This window comes from Ambystoma mexicanum, chromosome 12 (genome assembly GCF_040938575.1).
Source record: "Ambystoma mexicanum isolate Mex_15411 chromosome 12, UKY_AmexF1_1, whole genome shotgun sequence".
NCBI lineage: Eukaryota > Metazoa > Chordata > Amphibia > Caudata > Ambystomatidae > Ambystoma > Ambystoma mexicanum.
In genome coordinates, this window is record NC_090936.1 from 849,363,012 (window position 1) to 849,379,276 (window position 16,265).

At 47.2% G+C, this 16,265-nt stretch overlaps 1 protein-coding gene across 1 annotated transcript in view; it reads right to left on the reverse strand.

The window, feature by feature from the left end:
• OTOGL (otogelin like) overlaps positions 1-16,265 on the reverse strand; it is a 1,792,821-nt gene that overhangs the window by 391,925 nt on the left and 1,384,631 nt on the right. The window contains exons 38-40 of the mRNA XM_069629328.1: positions 8,720-8,862; positions 6,046-6,069; positions 5,841-5,933 (exon numbers count right to left, since the gene is read on the reverse strand). Of these exons, the coding sequence (XP_069485429.1) occupies positions 5,841-5,933; positions 6,046-6,069; positions 8,720-8,862 (260 nt within the window). The remainder of the gene's footprint in view (positions 1-5,840; positions 5,934-6,045; positions 6,070-8,719; positions 8,863-16,265) is intronic.

Here is a 16,265-nt window from a genome sequence, read left to right on the forward strand (position 1 = left end):
CTGATGCGGGTAGCGGGGTCTGTCTGGCTTGTGACTGTAGCAATTGTCTAGCAAGATCATCTATTCTCTCCTTGGAAATAATTAGTTCCCTTCTTAGAGCGTTCGTTTCCTGACGAGCTGCATGCACTTCTGCCCTTAGTTCCCCAAGTAACCGGGCGAGGTGGTCAGTATCCGAGGTTTCCATAGCGCCTGGGCGAGAGTTTTGCGGTAGGCTTTGCGTTCTGTAACGCTCACCTGATTCTCGCAGAGGCGCCGGTCTTGACTGGGCGACTACCGTATCTTCAAAGGTGATGTGCAGCACCCGGTGGGCTCTTTGGGCTGGACCTCTGTGCCCTGTATGCCTGACGTGCTGAGTAAGATGTCTGCAGATAGAAAATACGGGGTTAATGAACTGGGGTTATTGGGGTGTCCCTATCTCTTTCCCCTTCTCCTCTCCTGTGGACCCCCACAGGTTAACGCTCTCACCTTAGGTAAGTGAATGCCGAGCTCTCCATCTGCCTCGGGGCAGGGTGCTGTAACCAGTTTCTTCACTGGATAGGTAGCGCAGGCCTCTTGACTTCAGAGGACTGCTGTCCGTCGTTTACTGCACGAACGGTAAGTTTCGAGTAACTCAAATGTCTTTAAAGTCTTTAATAATGATGTCTCTTGTTTTGCAGGGTTCCGGCGATGGCGGATGACGGGCTGAAGTGAGTTGAAGATGGATCCCGTGTGATGGATAGAAGCGCCTGGAAGCACGTAAGTAAGCGCTTGTTGCCAGCTTCACGATGCGCTCTAACTGTCTTTTTATTTTGCAGGTACAAGTTCGGAGCGGCTGCAGGGTGCCGGGATACCCACTGGGTTAGATGTGGAAAGGAGTAATGGCACGTGAGTATTAAAGTTCCCCAATGTCTTTAAACGCACCTTGTTTTGTCTTTCAGATGCGGGATGCAGCGCCGACGGCCTCCGGAGCGTGCGAAGAGTTGGTAAGCTTTTGTCTTTCAGATGCCGGAATGCAGTGTGAAGACCTCCGGAGCGCACGAAGAGTAGGTAAGCCTTTGCCTTTCAGATGCCGGAATGCTAACCTGTTCTTTCTTGTCTTTATAGGTGTTGCTGAAGACTGGATTCAGGATGGTAAGCCTTTTTCCTTAGGCCCAGGACCGGATGCAGAAGACACGATGAGCGTTCTGCTGCAGAGGGTGCAGAATAACGCAAAGCAAGATTCATCCACCGGGTGTGGTTTAAATAGCCTCCTGTAGTGCTTATGTGTCTCCTTCCACAGCCACGCCTAAGTAAGAAAAGAGTTCCTGGTAAGAAAAGAGTTCCTGCCTTCCAGAAGAGTTCCAGTGTTCTGAATCTAGGGAGTGGCTCCAGCCCCACCCAACAGGAAAAGTAGTTCCAAACAGAAGAGGATCAGAGGCTCAACTGGCAGGCAAGTAAGCAGCATGGTCTGCTGCAGGTAAGTCCACCCAAGCATTATGAGCCCGGCGCTTCCAGCGCTGGGACTGGGCATATTTATGAGCCTGGTGCCACTGGCGCCAGGACTGGGTCCAAAAGGTCCCAATTGGGACTGGTTGGCACTCGGAACCTGGGTTATGGATCTGCTTCCAAGGGAGTTGGGAAAACCCTGACCTTTTGGAAGCAGAGATCATGACAATATGACTTTTCTCTCTAGCCAGCACAAGAATCTCCATCTTCTCCTTGTAGTAGTGGCATTTGGCATGGACAGATTTGAGTCCTTTCCAGGGGCCCCCAGCCCTGTGGATGCGGTCAAACGGTGTGGCCCTCTGTGTTTCTTCATCAAAAAGGACCATCATCAACTGTCCCACTTTCTTCTCCAGGTTGTGAGGGGATTCGCCCCCTTTTTGCAGGATGGCCCATATCTGAATTTTGTTACACCTTTCCCTGGCCCCCATGTACTCAAACCTGAGGGTGAGATCTCTATCTCTGGCTTCCAGATCCTTAAGGCGAGTGTAGAGCTGAACCTTCATGGTGTACACAGAGTTTTGATTGTTTTCTTCGGTCTTGGCCCAGTCCTCCACTTTACCCATTGTGCCCTTAAGCTCTGTCAGTGAGGCATGTAAATCTGACCTCAGGGCTTTAATTTCTTGGAGGATGGACAAAACATCTGTTTTTGTTAGCACTCTCTCCCCTTCATGTCCAGGAGACAGCACATGGCTCTCCTGTGTCTCTGCCATCACGTGTTCCACAGCAGGGTGTTAGTACTTTGTGTGAGACCTCTGTGCGTGTCTAGGATATTTTACTTAGCGATGTGTCTATGCAGGGAGGTAACCCCTGAAGAGGTGTGTTGTCTCGGGCACCGAGCTTGCATGTCCCTCCCAAGTCTCTACAGGCACATGCCGATTTATGCCTCCTGCGGGTGTCCCTAACGGCAACAGCCCTGTCCAAGCCGTCTCCCAGGTCACCTAGGTCAGGTGATGCCCGAATTTGTGGGCAGGCCTTGAGGGCCAGCACCATTATAAATTGCTGCTCAGCCCTCAGGTGTTGCATTCCTCTTGTCACTCAAGGCAGCTGGGTCTTCTCCCAGAACTTCAAGAGCCATCCTGTTGACCCCCCCACCCCACACCTCCAGGGCCTTCCTCGTGGGGTAGGTCAGGATTCAAGCCCTGCAGATCAGCTAGCTTCCACGATTTTTCCTGTTTCTGAGGTGGAGGTTTTAATGCATTGTTAGTAAGTCAGCAGGATACCAGTTCTCCTCTCTCGCCCATCTCACTGAGAAATCGGTTCCACATCTCTTTTTTATTCAGTCCTCTACCGCTCTCTTAGAGGATAATTCCATGGCTGTAATGGCCACGGGTCCCGACAGATGCAGGAGGGTAGGGTTGCATGGGGGCCATAGACAAGCCTCAGGCATTCACCAGGTCCGGGGCCACGACACCCTGCCCGGCCTCCATGACAGGCTTCCTCTTCTGATAGTCCCCAATGGCTTCAGATCCCATGCCAGTCTCTAAGGGTTCTTCAAACCACTACGCCTCCATTCGGGGGTTCCTGGGCAGTCTGCTCAGTGTTGGCAGGGTGGGTACCACAGCTACTCCAAGGCCTCACCCACAAGGCCTGTCTGGCCTCCACATAACAGTGGGGTTCGCGCCACCAGGGTCACGCACCCTGAACTCACTCCCCAGGAGTCAGATAGGGCTTGTTAACCTCTCAATGGTGCTCTTGGTTATGGGGGGCATCTCTATTTGGTCTGTATTAATGAACTAGACACTGGCTTAATAATGGGTTGATGGCTGTATAACAACACAATTAGTAGCTTTGCATGTTTGCTGAAATATATATCGAATTGGTGGCAGACACCAATAACTTCAAAACATCTTCAGCAAAGTACCAAACCTGATACCACAGCCTCTGAACAGTCAAAGAAAAAGGTTTAGATTGGCTAGACTCAGATGTAGAATCTTGCCACAAGCATGCAATGGAAGAACTTGTAGCAGATGTTTCCACTGCACAAAGAGCACTAAATCAATAAGCTCTTCGTACCACATCCTTCTAATCCAGTTAGAAATTCTGGAACCACAAAGGACCATGGCTGTCCTCTCCCAACAAAGGTTTCATAGAACTTGAGGGGTAAGAGGTACTGTCAGGAAGGCACAAACAAGATCTATATGCCACTGCTCAACCAAAGGTTCTTCACCATCCCTACTGTTTTGTTTGAGAGGAAACTCAATTGAACGAAACAGCTGACACTTCTATTTCCTGCTGGAAGTGAACAGGTTAATCTGCATAAGAATCTATATAGTAAAGATCATGTCTGTCATCTCCTAGTGTAGCTCTGCTAACTGATACTTCAAGCATAGACCGTGAGCTGCAGTCAGCACCAAATGGCTGGTGCTTGATCCCGACACTGGGTTCAGAACGGTGAACAGCAAGCCATATCTGATTTGTATGGAAGTGCCACTGTAGTCAAAGTGGACCAAAAGTCCAATCTCTGAGGAATGCACTGTTGATTTATATGGTGAGTACTATTATCCAGTGAAGGAGCACAGGGCTTCAATCTCAGAGCCGAGGGCCATGTGGCCTGCTCAAAAAATCATTAACATGCTCTGTTTGAAGGTCTTCCACTCAATGGCAATTGCACTCTTTTGCAATGTGGCTCACAGTCCTCCTCTGTGAAGCTGTACAAAGACTCTAAACTTGGTGAGCAAAAGGTCAAGGAAGAAAATAGGAACAGGTAAAGAAGGGAGTCAGAGGAGGGACAGAACATGTGTGAAACAGAAACAGGCAGAGCGATATAGGAGACAGGGCAAATGTATGATGGTGATGAATGCAAAAGGATTAGAGGAGGGAGAGTAAAGAAAGAATGGATAGAGTAATAGAAAGACACAGGTGGAAAGATAGTGTAGAAGACATGGAGAGACGAGGAGGCTAGGACACTAATGAATCCAGAATTTTAAGAAATGTGTTGCAAGGTTGTCTGTCGCTGCACTACACTGTCAAGTTTGTCCCTGGTGATCAGACACTGAATGTTGTCATGGGCGGATGCTGCTGCCACTCAGACACCCACTTAATCAATCTGGGACAAGTGCCTTCCAGGTCAGGCCCCTGCTCCCTATCCTTCCACCACATTACCATACATTTTAGCTCTTTGAGGTTTTGCAAATAGACCGAATGCTTCCAATTTACCTGAATGGGAAAACCCTTAATAAATGTTTTATATCAGCTGTAGAACCCTTTACTGTAAACGTCGCCTTGCCTTTGCCCTTCTAGATTTCTAGATCTCCTGGCTTCTAATTCTTTTGATTACACCCTTGGATTTGTACTCAGATTAGTGGCTTAGAACTTGGTCACCACCAACACCACTTCAGATTCAGCAAGATTTTTTCCATTGCTTAACACACAGTAAATACATTTGAGTGAGTTTATCATGCCTTTTCGGTGTGTTGTTTTTATTCATATATAAATGTCAACAGTAATTTGCACATTCTTCTGTTATGTTAGTTTGTTGTATACAGCGCACTGCTACCACTCAAGGGCAGTCTCCATGCGCTCACGTGGCTCTGCAAGAGAGGGGGTAAGGGGTTAGTGAGGATAGGATGAGAGGATAGGATCAGAACCAGGAGGAACTGACATCTCTGAGTGCTGTTTTGCATGTGAGAGTAGGTGCGGGAGGCCCTGTGCGTTGTAACCGTATGGGTATGACTCAGTGCCTTGGGTGTGTGCTAGTGTTTGTGTTGGTGTGAGTGTGTAATGTGATGTTGGGTGGGTTGTGGATGTGCCCACTGGTTAGATTGTGTCCATAGGGGATCCAGAGTCACGGGAGGCTGTTGCTGTATGACTACCTGTGTCTTGGTGTGTACATGTGTCGTTGTTGGTTTTATGGACTATGTGGTGGAAGGTTCACTCTAAGTGTGCTACCAGAATCTCAGAGATGGTGGGGTGTGAACATTAAGTTGATTTGTGGTGTGTTTATGTGTAGTGTGGCTAACCAAAGGTCTAGTGCAGTGGCATTGGTCATGTTTCAGGAGCATGAAGGGGGAGTGGGTTAGTAAGTTGGTTGTTGGAACCTCTGGTGTTGACTCTTGCTGCCTCTTGATGGTATCTATCCACGCTCTTGGTTGCGGTTTGTCGGCCCCTCTCCAGTTGCTTGTCTCTGATTTTATGGCTGCCGGTGTCTCTTTGCTGAATTGCAGTCAACCAAAGCTCTGCGGTAGGTATTCATATCATGTAGCTAATTTATATGGGAATCAAAACCTCGGGTGAAACATAGGTCGACAAAGCATCAATTATTCAAGATCTAAAAACTGTGTCGGAATTTTGATGATTGTATTGCTTGTGCATTTATCTAGTTTTTGGAAAGCGATGTCAGTGCTGTAAAAGCTGCAGTGCGACACAGGTATACTCACCTTTCTTGACAAACGATTCACAAGGACTTTAAAGTTGGGTGTGGTCACATTTAGCTTCTTAAAACACAGTCCTGATGTTCCTCCAGCAGGTACCTCCATGTGATATAAAAAAACATTAATCAAAATGCTTGCAATAGGTAAGTTTACTGATAAATGTGATTGGTAAATATGCCAAACTGTATGGCGAAACAAATCTGTTACTTACTAGTTTCCTGATTGAATTTGCACTCTGAAAAGTAATAAAAACGTTGATTAGAGCAATAGACTTTATAGGCGTAATTGTTAAATGGCTACAACTGTGCACTAGAGCAAGACAATCAAAAAGGAGTTTATGGAAAGGTTTCAGTGCCACAACAAAAGTTGGACAACGTATCCAAGTCATTGTTGACTTGCCCTCAAAAGGCGCATTACAGTCTGAACTACTAGTCCACGTCCTCTCAATATCAAACATTAACAACATCAGACAGGTTACAGCCTACTGAAGGGGTCCTTATTGAGCTGGAGCTCGAATCCCTAGGCACAGGGAGATATACCTTGTTGAGATACCTTTGGGACGACCCATGCCACTTGGAAAGGAATGTGATTCAGAGGAATTATGTGTAGTTATGATCTGAGTCAAGAATTTCCTTCTATTGTCTTTTGGTTTTCTCAATGAATCTCTCTATCGTTTGAAACGTCACAGCGCCATTAACTTGAAAAATTCATTTTTTAATGTAAAATATTGTCCTTTTAGATAAAAAAAGAATTCATTCAAAGCACTTTTCGGAGGTTCAGATCACTTGCAGATGCTGGTTTTAACGATCAAAGAGTGACATTATTACCTAATCAGGACAGCCAGAAATTCATGACCAAAAAGAGAGGACCCTTTCTAATTCACAAACAACAACCCTACACTTGTGTCCTAAAATACTATTTCTGTCTGCCAAGTGTTCTTCCTTATAATGTATGCGATATAAATAAAATGTGTTATGTATTGAGGAGGAACTGGAATCCCCTGATGTAGTTCAATACCCGACTGCTGGTACATGTGCTGGTTTTTGCCACCGTAGATTAATTCACATAATACAAATAAAAACATTGACTGCAAGAAAACATGCCCCTGACGTGTGTTGCTTCTAGGCCTGGCACTTGAAAATACATATAAATACAATTAAATAAATGAATATGCACACTTTGATGTGAATGTCTTCCAGCTTTCTCAAAACATGTTATCATATGTTATTAACATCTCAACATACAGTTGACTCATTTAATCTGAGTTCAGTAGGGCCAGCACTTTAATTCATTTATAATGTTCATATGATGCCTCATTTAATAGAATGATCTTCTGTGGTTATCAAATTCTTTGACTGTATGTTTACATGTATTCAAACGTTAAAAAGCAAGAGGGTCTTTCATGAAAAGAAAGCGTGCTGTGAAAACCACACCCACATCAGATGTGTAATTTATGCATAAATAAAATGCATCTGATTCCCAAAAGGAAATATACGTGCAAACTACTCAAATTTCCCAAACCTTTGTGAATGAACCTTATGGCACCTCTGTAAGCCATTTCATACATGTTCAGAGAACGTAAAGTGTTTAATAATTAGTTTAGGAATGTGGGGTCAAGCTCAGGCTGCATTCGTTGACAGGCATATTGAGTGAATTCTGTGTCAGCCCTTGGTGGTAGAGGATTGACCACTCCCAAAGTCAGATGTAATGTGGCCAATTACACCCTTGGGGGTCTGAGGGGTGTAGCCAATATTCTGTGTGAAGGGAACATGTCTTTGAATAGGACAGTCTACAATGCTTTCTTCAAAGTGAGTTGGGTGAGTAGCACCTTCACGGGGCTCAAGAGTATCCCATACAAAATTCATTGTACCCCGGTCATGTCCCTTCCAATGGTGATCTGCTAACATTTGGGTTGGTGAATTGATTGGGTTTTGTTTGTGTTTGGGCTCCGTCTAGTTACGCTTTCAATGGGCAGGTTCCATAAGTAGTAGAGTTTCCCTCCCCCATTGACTGTGCGTTGCTCAATTGATAATCAGTGCAGTGTTTTCGAGGCAACCAAGAAGTGATCCACCTTTCCCACATTACAACAGAGACGGGCTGACTGGTTCTGTATCCCCTGCACCCGTTGCAGTTAATTTTACAAGACTGGGTGTCAGTCCTTTTGTAAATTGGAAGCATTTCACTTATGAGTCAAATGCACATCTAAAGTGGTGAACAGAAGTGCTTTAAAAGGCACACTCAACTGTGATTTAGTTCAATGGATTTAATGTTCGAGTCGAAATGTACCCTTGCCCAAAATTGATATGCAGAGTTACAGGCTGACTATTTCCACACCAAGCAATTGTAGAGCACAATTCCTATATTCATTTAAGAGGTTAGTGTTAGGCACAACTGTAGTTTTATGAGCCTATTAGCTGGCTCAGATATAAGACAGAGTAATTCAAATATTCTCCACTTATTTATTTATTTACTGGGAAGAACAGTGCTCTTTTCATTGCAAAGAACGTACACTGCATAGGATAGCAGATTTGATGGGCAGCAGAGAGCTTTTTAGAATGGGGTGAGTTGGAGTGATAATCGGATCAGGTCATGATGCAGAGTAAATAGAACAGTCACAGGGGACACTACCTGGGTGGACGTACATAGATTAAGGATAATCAACATTAGACTTTTATAAGTGCAGGTAGGCTCTGCTTGGGATGTGGCAATGGTGGATGAAGAGCTACAGTCGGGGCAGGGTAGGGCGAGACAGAGGCAGGGAAAAATGTTAACTCAAAGGCAGATCAGAGCTAGGTTAAGAGGATAACTCAGGGGCGAGGAGGTAGTCTTGCAATTTAGCTTTGAACAAATCGGTGTGGACTTACTTGAGTACAAGAAATTCTTACCAGATTAGGCGGGCATTTTTCAATGTGAGCCACGATCATTTCTTTTGGAAGTCTCACTAGAATATATGGGGCTGCATTGTAAAGAGCGATGTTATTGCCATCAAATGTAATGATGCTCAACTCAGATAATACGGAACATAAACCTGTAAAAAAAAAAAAAGGATTTGCGTGAATTCCTCTCGACTAGATTCTTCCCTACATGCATAGTTGTACGTTAAGGACCAGTTTTTTTCTTTTTCAAACAAATAACATATTTCTCTTCTCCAAACAACAAGGGAAAACTAACCTGAATATACCAATGGCACAGTTACGAAAATGTTTCAAATTACAATAAAACAATAGTGTCATTTGGCTAATAAAATCAAAAAGCAAAGCTAAACATTGGGATTTAATTGGCCACTATAACTCCTGTAGTACATTGTGTTCAAGTGACGCCAGTCAGAAACAATCTGTGTAAGCTCAACAGTTTTAAAAGTTGCAAATACACATTGTTGTCTTCATATCTCTTGTGCACTTTTCACATCCAAATTTCCTAGTAAAATAAATTGCCTCACGTACATTTGAAATGTGTGGTATATGTCCATACTCTTACTCCTTCAGATTAACAGTCAATGCTAAAATTCATCTAAATCATAAAACAAAATATGCGATTTCGTAACCTTCTGACATGGCTACACCCACTGGGTTAGATGGTATGATCAGATGTCTCGAAGTAACTCAGAAAACACATTTACTATCCTAGGCCTTGATTTAACAAGTCATTGATATTAGTTGCTTCTGAGAAATAAGTTCAAGTGAACCACTTTTAGAATGGTGGGGGTCTTCTAACCGTGGTTTACTTGAACATGATCTGTACCTTTTCAGAATCATAGTGCATTATTCCAGGATGTTTTTACAATGCAATAATCAACAATTTTCTGGCGTGGGGGTGCTGTTGTGCGTAACATGGAGTAGTGTCAGTCCTTGCTGCTCGGTACCTAAAGCATGCTCAAGAACCGCTAAAGAGCAGACAGAATGATCTCTGGATCATCAATTTTATCCTAAAAGCTGTGGGACAGTGGGCGGCATATCTGAGTGAAGTCTGCAGCAGCTGCTGGGTCGGAAAGCAAAGAAAAAGCCGAAGTTGCTGGCCGATGCTGCCACGTGGGGAGGACCTGAAATAGTGCAAGAGGAGGGACGGTGAGAAGAAGGCCGGTCGGCAGCAGAGGGTGAGAGGATCGAAGGAGGCACAGTGGGCTGCGTACCGCATTGGAGAGGAAGTGGACTAGCGGCTGCCCTAAACCCATCCCTGCCCTGTATCTCTGCCGGGCGGGGAGCACAAAGAAAGCGTGGCTAGACTCCTTGCCTCCCTGCCCCGCAATACTTAGTCCCCATCCCAGGGCGCTGCCGGTGAGGACACAGAGCAGCAGGGCCCGTGCAAGGAACAGCTACTGTGCACTGGCCTGTTGTCAGCCGGACTGATTGGGGGTGCCCAGACCTGCTGGTGAGAGATTGTACATGAGGTCATGGCCTGGGGCGGACAGGAGAGGGAGGGAGCGGGAGGTGAGACCCAGGGGAGGTCCCGGCCAGCTGCACCCGCACAGCCCTGTTCAACAACCAGCATCAAGCGGATGGCGGGTGAACAGCCTTACCCGCATCACGGCCGGTATTGCCCAAAAGTGAGCGACCCACCAGATATACCGGGGAATGAGAGCAGTAATAAAAAGTGATTGTAAGAGCTGAGGAGAGCTGCAGGAGGAACAGAGACACTGCGTACAGACCACAGGCACTAACACCAGGACATCAAACAATCAGGCTATCATCTCAGGTGCCTGGGGGGAAAAGGGCTGAGCAATCTAATACCTGCACACCACAATCCAGACGCAATCCTGGGCAGAGGCTCCCCCGAAGGTAACAGGAGCAGAAGAGCCAGACCAGAACAAGACTGGGGTAAATTAGTGGCCCCCCCACCAGCCTCCTTTCCCACTCCTGCAACCCTTAGTGGGAATCCCATGCTTGCCAGGTAATCAAACAAAAGTGGATGGATGCACCATGGGGGGCGCGGCAGGACCACCAGTGCCGGAGACCCTGGGGTAAGAGACAGGACAAAAGGATGACGCGTCAAGCGCAACGCATGACCTTCTGAAAGCGATTTAAGAGGCGAGGGCACAACTGGAGCACAGAATAGACGTGGTGGGCATAGACATTGGTCTCCTGCAATAGGACCTCCTGTATATGTCCACCAGAGTTCAGGAAGCCAAAGGCCAGATCTCGGCGGTCGAGGATGCAATAGTGCCATTACAAAGGGACACTCAAGCTTTGTTAAAGGGAACTACGCTCCTGGAAAGCAAGTTGGAAGACTCAGAGAGCCGATTCTGCTGAAATTACATACGCCTCAGTGGCCTACCGGAGAAGACAGAGGGTTCCTCCATGGAGCTGTTCCTGGAGAGGTGGATCCAGGAGTGGATGGGGCCCCAGCGATTGTCACGATTTTTCTCCATTGAGTGTGCACACAGGGTCCCATGGAGCGAGCTTCCCCCGGGGGCCCCACCTAGACAAGTGATCTCCAAACTGCTCAGCTAGCGAGACAGGAACTCCATCCTCCATGCAGCGTGAAGGAAGGAGCCCTTGAAGCACAACAGTGTGGTGGTGGCTGTGTACCCGGACTTCACTAAGGCATTCCAAAAAGCAAGTAAAGAGGAAACTCAGGGAGAAGAATGTCAAGTACTCATTGATGTGCCCTGCCACGATGAGCATCTGCGACCTTCAGGGACTGCCCATTTTTAACAAAACTCTCCGAGGCCTGGGACTGGACTGAAATGATTACCTGCCAGCCAGAGGACCTACTGTTATGGTCAGCACCAAACAAGACCTGTGCCAGTGTACCCAGAGCAGGGACCCCGGGAAGCATGGGGTCCACGGACAATCGCTGACTGACCCCAAGAAGCATCCTTGCCTGGGGACTAGACGTGTAGTCTGTAAGTACTGTAGTGTTTTTCTATTCACTCGGCTCAGAACAGAATGTAACATGAATGAAAGCGGCAATACGCACAGACCCCCACCTTAGATCCCATCTCCTGCCGTGGAGAAGAGGATCAGTTATAAGTTCATGGGTCGACAGTGGATTCTGTTTTGGGAGAAATATAGTGTGGGATGGGGGGGGAGTTCACAAAAGATTTGATGGGGGTTGTTGGGGGGAAAGTTATAGATTCATAGCACAATGGGGGATGATCGCTAACAAACTGAATCTATATGTTGGCCAGGCTAATGGCCCTGAGTGGTCACACAATAAATGGGATGGGGGCAGAACGTAGGAAGCTCAGATGCGTGACATGGAACGTCAAAGGCATGCTGGATACAATCAAAAAGGGGCTTGGTGATGTGCTACATTAGGATTCAGAAGGCGGAAGTAATCTTATTACAGGAATCCCATCTAATGGGGACGATGTGCCAGTGCATGGGAAAGGGCAGTCTAATGTGGTCGAACATGCAGGTTATCATAGAGGGTCCTGGGGTGTGGCAATAATGGTGCGCAAATCCATACCCTTGCAGGTCAACAAAGTGATAAAGGATGGAGGGGGTCGCTATGGCGGGATCATAAGTGACCTGTGGAAGGATCAGTGCTAATTTTCAGTGTCTAGGCACCTCCGCTACTACAAGCCAACCTTTTGGTTGAGATACAGAGGATGCTGGCAACATATGGGGCAGAGATTACAATTGTGGGTGGCGATTTCAGTGACATCGTAGACAGGTGTCTGGATAGACGGTCCCAGGGGGCAGTTCCTCAGAGCGCAGAGGCATATACCAAACTTGCTCAATTTCTGACGGAGACTGGACAGTGGGATGTGCGGAGGGAGCTACACCCCAACCAAAGACACTTTTATTATCACTTCTGGGGCCCATAATTCCCAGTCAAGGCTAGATTATATGTTGCTGACTTGGACAGCATTGGGTAGGCTGATGGAGGCACAGTACCAAGGGGTAATCAGACCACGCCCTGCTTTATATCCAATTAGAGTTGAAAGCGAAAGACAAGAGCGGGGAGCAGAAGCTGAATACATACTACTTGGGGAATGACAAGATCAGGGAGGCTATCCTGGAAGGAGTCGAGGAGTACTTCAACCTGAAGACAGGGATGGTGGCTAGCAGCAGCATTTTATGGGATGCGTACAAAACAGTGATCAGGGGGCAGTGCAATGCACAATAGTGGCACACGAAATTGGGAGGTGGGCCAAAATACAGGAAAAAGAGGAGGAGATGGAGGAGGCGGTGAGGTGTCACGTTCACGCACCGATGGTGGACTCCAAACAGGCACTAGTTGAGGCAGAAGGGGAATACAAAGAGATAGCAATGAATGAAGTCCGGCAGGCCTACTTGGCAAAACATGCAAGGATATATGACTTACGGGATAAGGGAGGGTACATGCTAGCGTGAATGGAGAGGAAGGGGTGAGGTGGATTCGGGCCCTATCAGATGGGGAGGGGGACAGTAGACAGAAGGGGAAGATATATCCCGCGCCTTTGCAGATTATTACCAATCCCTCTATTCAGAGGTCCCAGGACCTTCTTCCTTGGAAATAGACAGATATCTGCCCAATATAGCACTGCCAAGTCTGGGGGAACAGGAGCGCCTATGGCTGGAGGCAGATATAATGAAAGAGGAGCTCATGGGGGCCATCCAGGCACTGCAAGCAGGGAAGTCACCGGGGCCTAACGGGTTCCCGGACGAATTTTGGAGGTGTGTCTGGGACAAAGTAGGGGACTCCATGCTACAGATGCTGCGAGAATGCAGAGAGAAAGGGGAACTCCCTGAGGATCTGAGGACGGCCAATACAGTGGTCATTCATAAAAAAGGGAAGCCTCTGAATGAATGTCCATCATACTGACCAATGTGGAGGCCAAAATACTAGCAAAGTTCCTGGCTAACAGGCTGCTCCCACTGATAAGCAGGCTCATACACCCGGATCAATATGGCTTCCCGGATGAACCTATGGAGGATCCACAACGCTCTGGCGCTCTCTGAATCACTGTATGGACCACATATGGTCATGGCATTGACTCAGAGAAAGTCTTTGGCTTGATTGTGTGGGCTTTCCTCTGGGTGGTGATGACCAAGATGGGATTGGGGCTTAAGCGCTATATAAATTCAATAAACATAAACAAACAATATATGAGTTGGGTGCGATTGCTCTACGCGTGACCAATGGCCCGGGTGTGGGTCAATGGGCACAGATCCTGCCAGTTTCCATTACAGAGGGGTACTCGACAGGAGTGCCCTCTGTCACCCCTATTGTTACTCATGGTGATCGAGCCCTTGGCGCAGACCCTTAGAGCTGACCAATCAGTCTAGTGTTTTCAGTGGTACAGGGGTCGGGGGATAAAATATCTTTACATGCGGACAACCTTTTGGTGTACTTAGAGGACCTGGAAAGATCAAGTCTGAGAACCATTGAGAAATTGAAAGAGTTCCAATAGTACTACAGACTTAAAATCAATTGGGAGAAATCGGTGGTCATGGCCTGTTAAGGAGGGGATGGAGGCTATACCAAGGGACTGCCCTCTTAGGGTGGAAGTAGAGAGTTTGAAGTATCTGGGGATATAGGTTAAGTGGAATATGGGGAAAATCCTGGAGAGCAATCTTGACCCAGTAGTTCGTAGACTACAGGAGGATACCAAGCACTGGGCAACCCTACTAGTGACCCTACTGGGCAGGGTCATGGGCGTAATTTTAGGGGAGGACGAGGGTGTTTGTCCCCCCCAACTTTCATGGCACACCATTTTGTCCCCATTCATTTGGCTGGGGCACCTTTTCTTCAGATGTCATGTCCCCCCTGGCATTTTCAGCAAAGTTACTCCACTGGGCTAGGTCAATCTACTGAAGATGAAGCCACTCCCTCAGCTGTTGTGCGTATTGCAGAATACCCCGGTCCAGCTTCTGAACAGACAGTTTGACGTGATTAATGCCCTGATCAGGGAAGTGATATGGGGTAATAAGAGCCCCCACATACTACTGCACACATTAACCAGGTCAGTAAGGAAGCCGGGGTGGGACTGCCAGAAAGTACTATTGGGCGGCCCAACTAATCATTGTGAATGAATGGCTGTGTAGGGGGATCCTCCCACACACAAGACTAGAGTTGAACGCTGTGAATGGCTACAAATATTGTATGGGAGCCCCGGGGGGGTGGCGTCCTCCCCAGTCAGGTCAGAGATTAGTGCACATACGGGAGAAAATCAAAGGGCGATAGGATGGAAGGGAACGTTACAAGGTTTCAAACTGGGCTGCAAGTGCGCTATACAAATGCAAATAAATAAAAAATAAATAAATAAACTCTATGGGACAATCCAGGTCGGGAGGAGATTAGGAAACTGGGGAACCAACCACAGTGGATCAGAGGTGCAGGGATATGATCAAACACGATACTCTAATGTCCTTCCAGGGACTGAGTGTCAGTAGTTGTAAGTATTAGAATCTGGTTTGATACCAATCCAAGATTGACCTGAAGCAATAGGCGAAATCCAGGTGATCTTTGGAGCAGTACAAAGTGGAACTGAGCCCCAGTTAGCATCCAAGTACCCTAATAGAAACTGGGAAGCTGTGTGCCCACTGGGCTGAGCCCAAAAAAGGGTAAAAAACCCAAGCTGGGAAAAAACCCAGTCCAATTGATGGAAGTCTCTGTATCTGGACGAGCTGCTGAAGAGGAATGATGCAGGTGTACGTTGAGCAGAATAATCCGGAGAATAACTGCAGTAGACAGAACTGAGACCAAAGACAGAGCAACTGCAGGAAGGCAGGGAGAAACTAGTACAGACAGAGCATGTTTTGTGGCAGGAACACAGCAAGGAGCAGGTGGAAGCATCCAACAGAGCTGGCAGGAGAAGCAATACGAGGAAAGAAGCAGAGTGGAACCAGGGACAGGGAAAGGGAGAGAAATGGCGAACGGGAGAACAGGAAGCGGGAACCAAGGAAGGAGACCCGGAAAACGGCAGAGCCGCGATAGCAAGTGGGAAAAAGGCAAGGAAACTAGCGTATGGCTGAGTAAGAAACGAAGCGACACAGAGTGTTACCTGCTGCTTCGGGTTTCATAGTGTTCGTGAAAGCCTGATGGCCATGTTGGAAATGGCTAGAACTTTGCGAGGACTTCCAGAAAGAGAGCAAAGTGCGCACCATCTTGCAGGTGAATACAGCCCTGCAGGATGTCTTCTGTGCCACTGCTGCCATAGGGACCAAGGACTGGCAGCATTTCTAACACTGAGGGACAAATATGGCATGGGCCAGGGGCAAGCATATACCTATATACGCCTAGCACATGCGATGACGGCGCAGTTTGGGGGTTACCTCGACCTCCCAGTTGATAGCCCCTTAGAAATTAACCTGTTCACTGAGGCGTTGCAAAAGAGAGTGAGGAATGGGTGGAACCAATGGCGGTGGTTAGGGAGGTTAATGTGTCGTTGCGGATGAGGCTGATTCAATATAACATTTTGCACAGGGTATACTACTCAACGGATCGGCTCAACAGGATGGGCAGAGCTGATACCGACATGTAAACCGGTTAGATAGCTCAGCG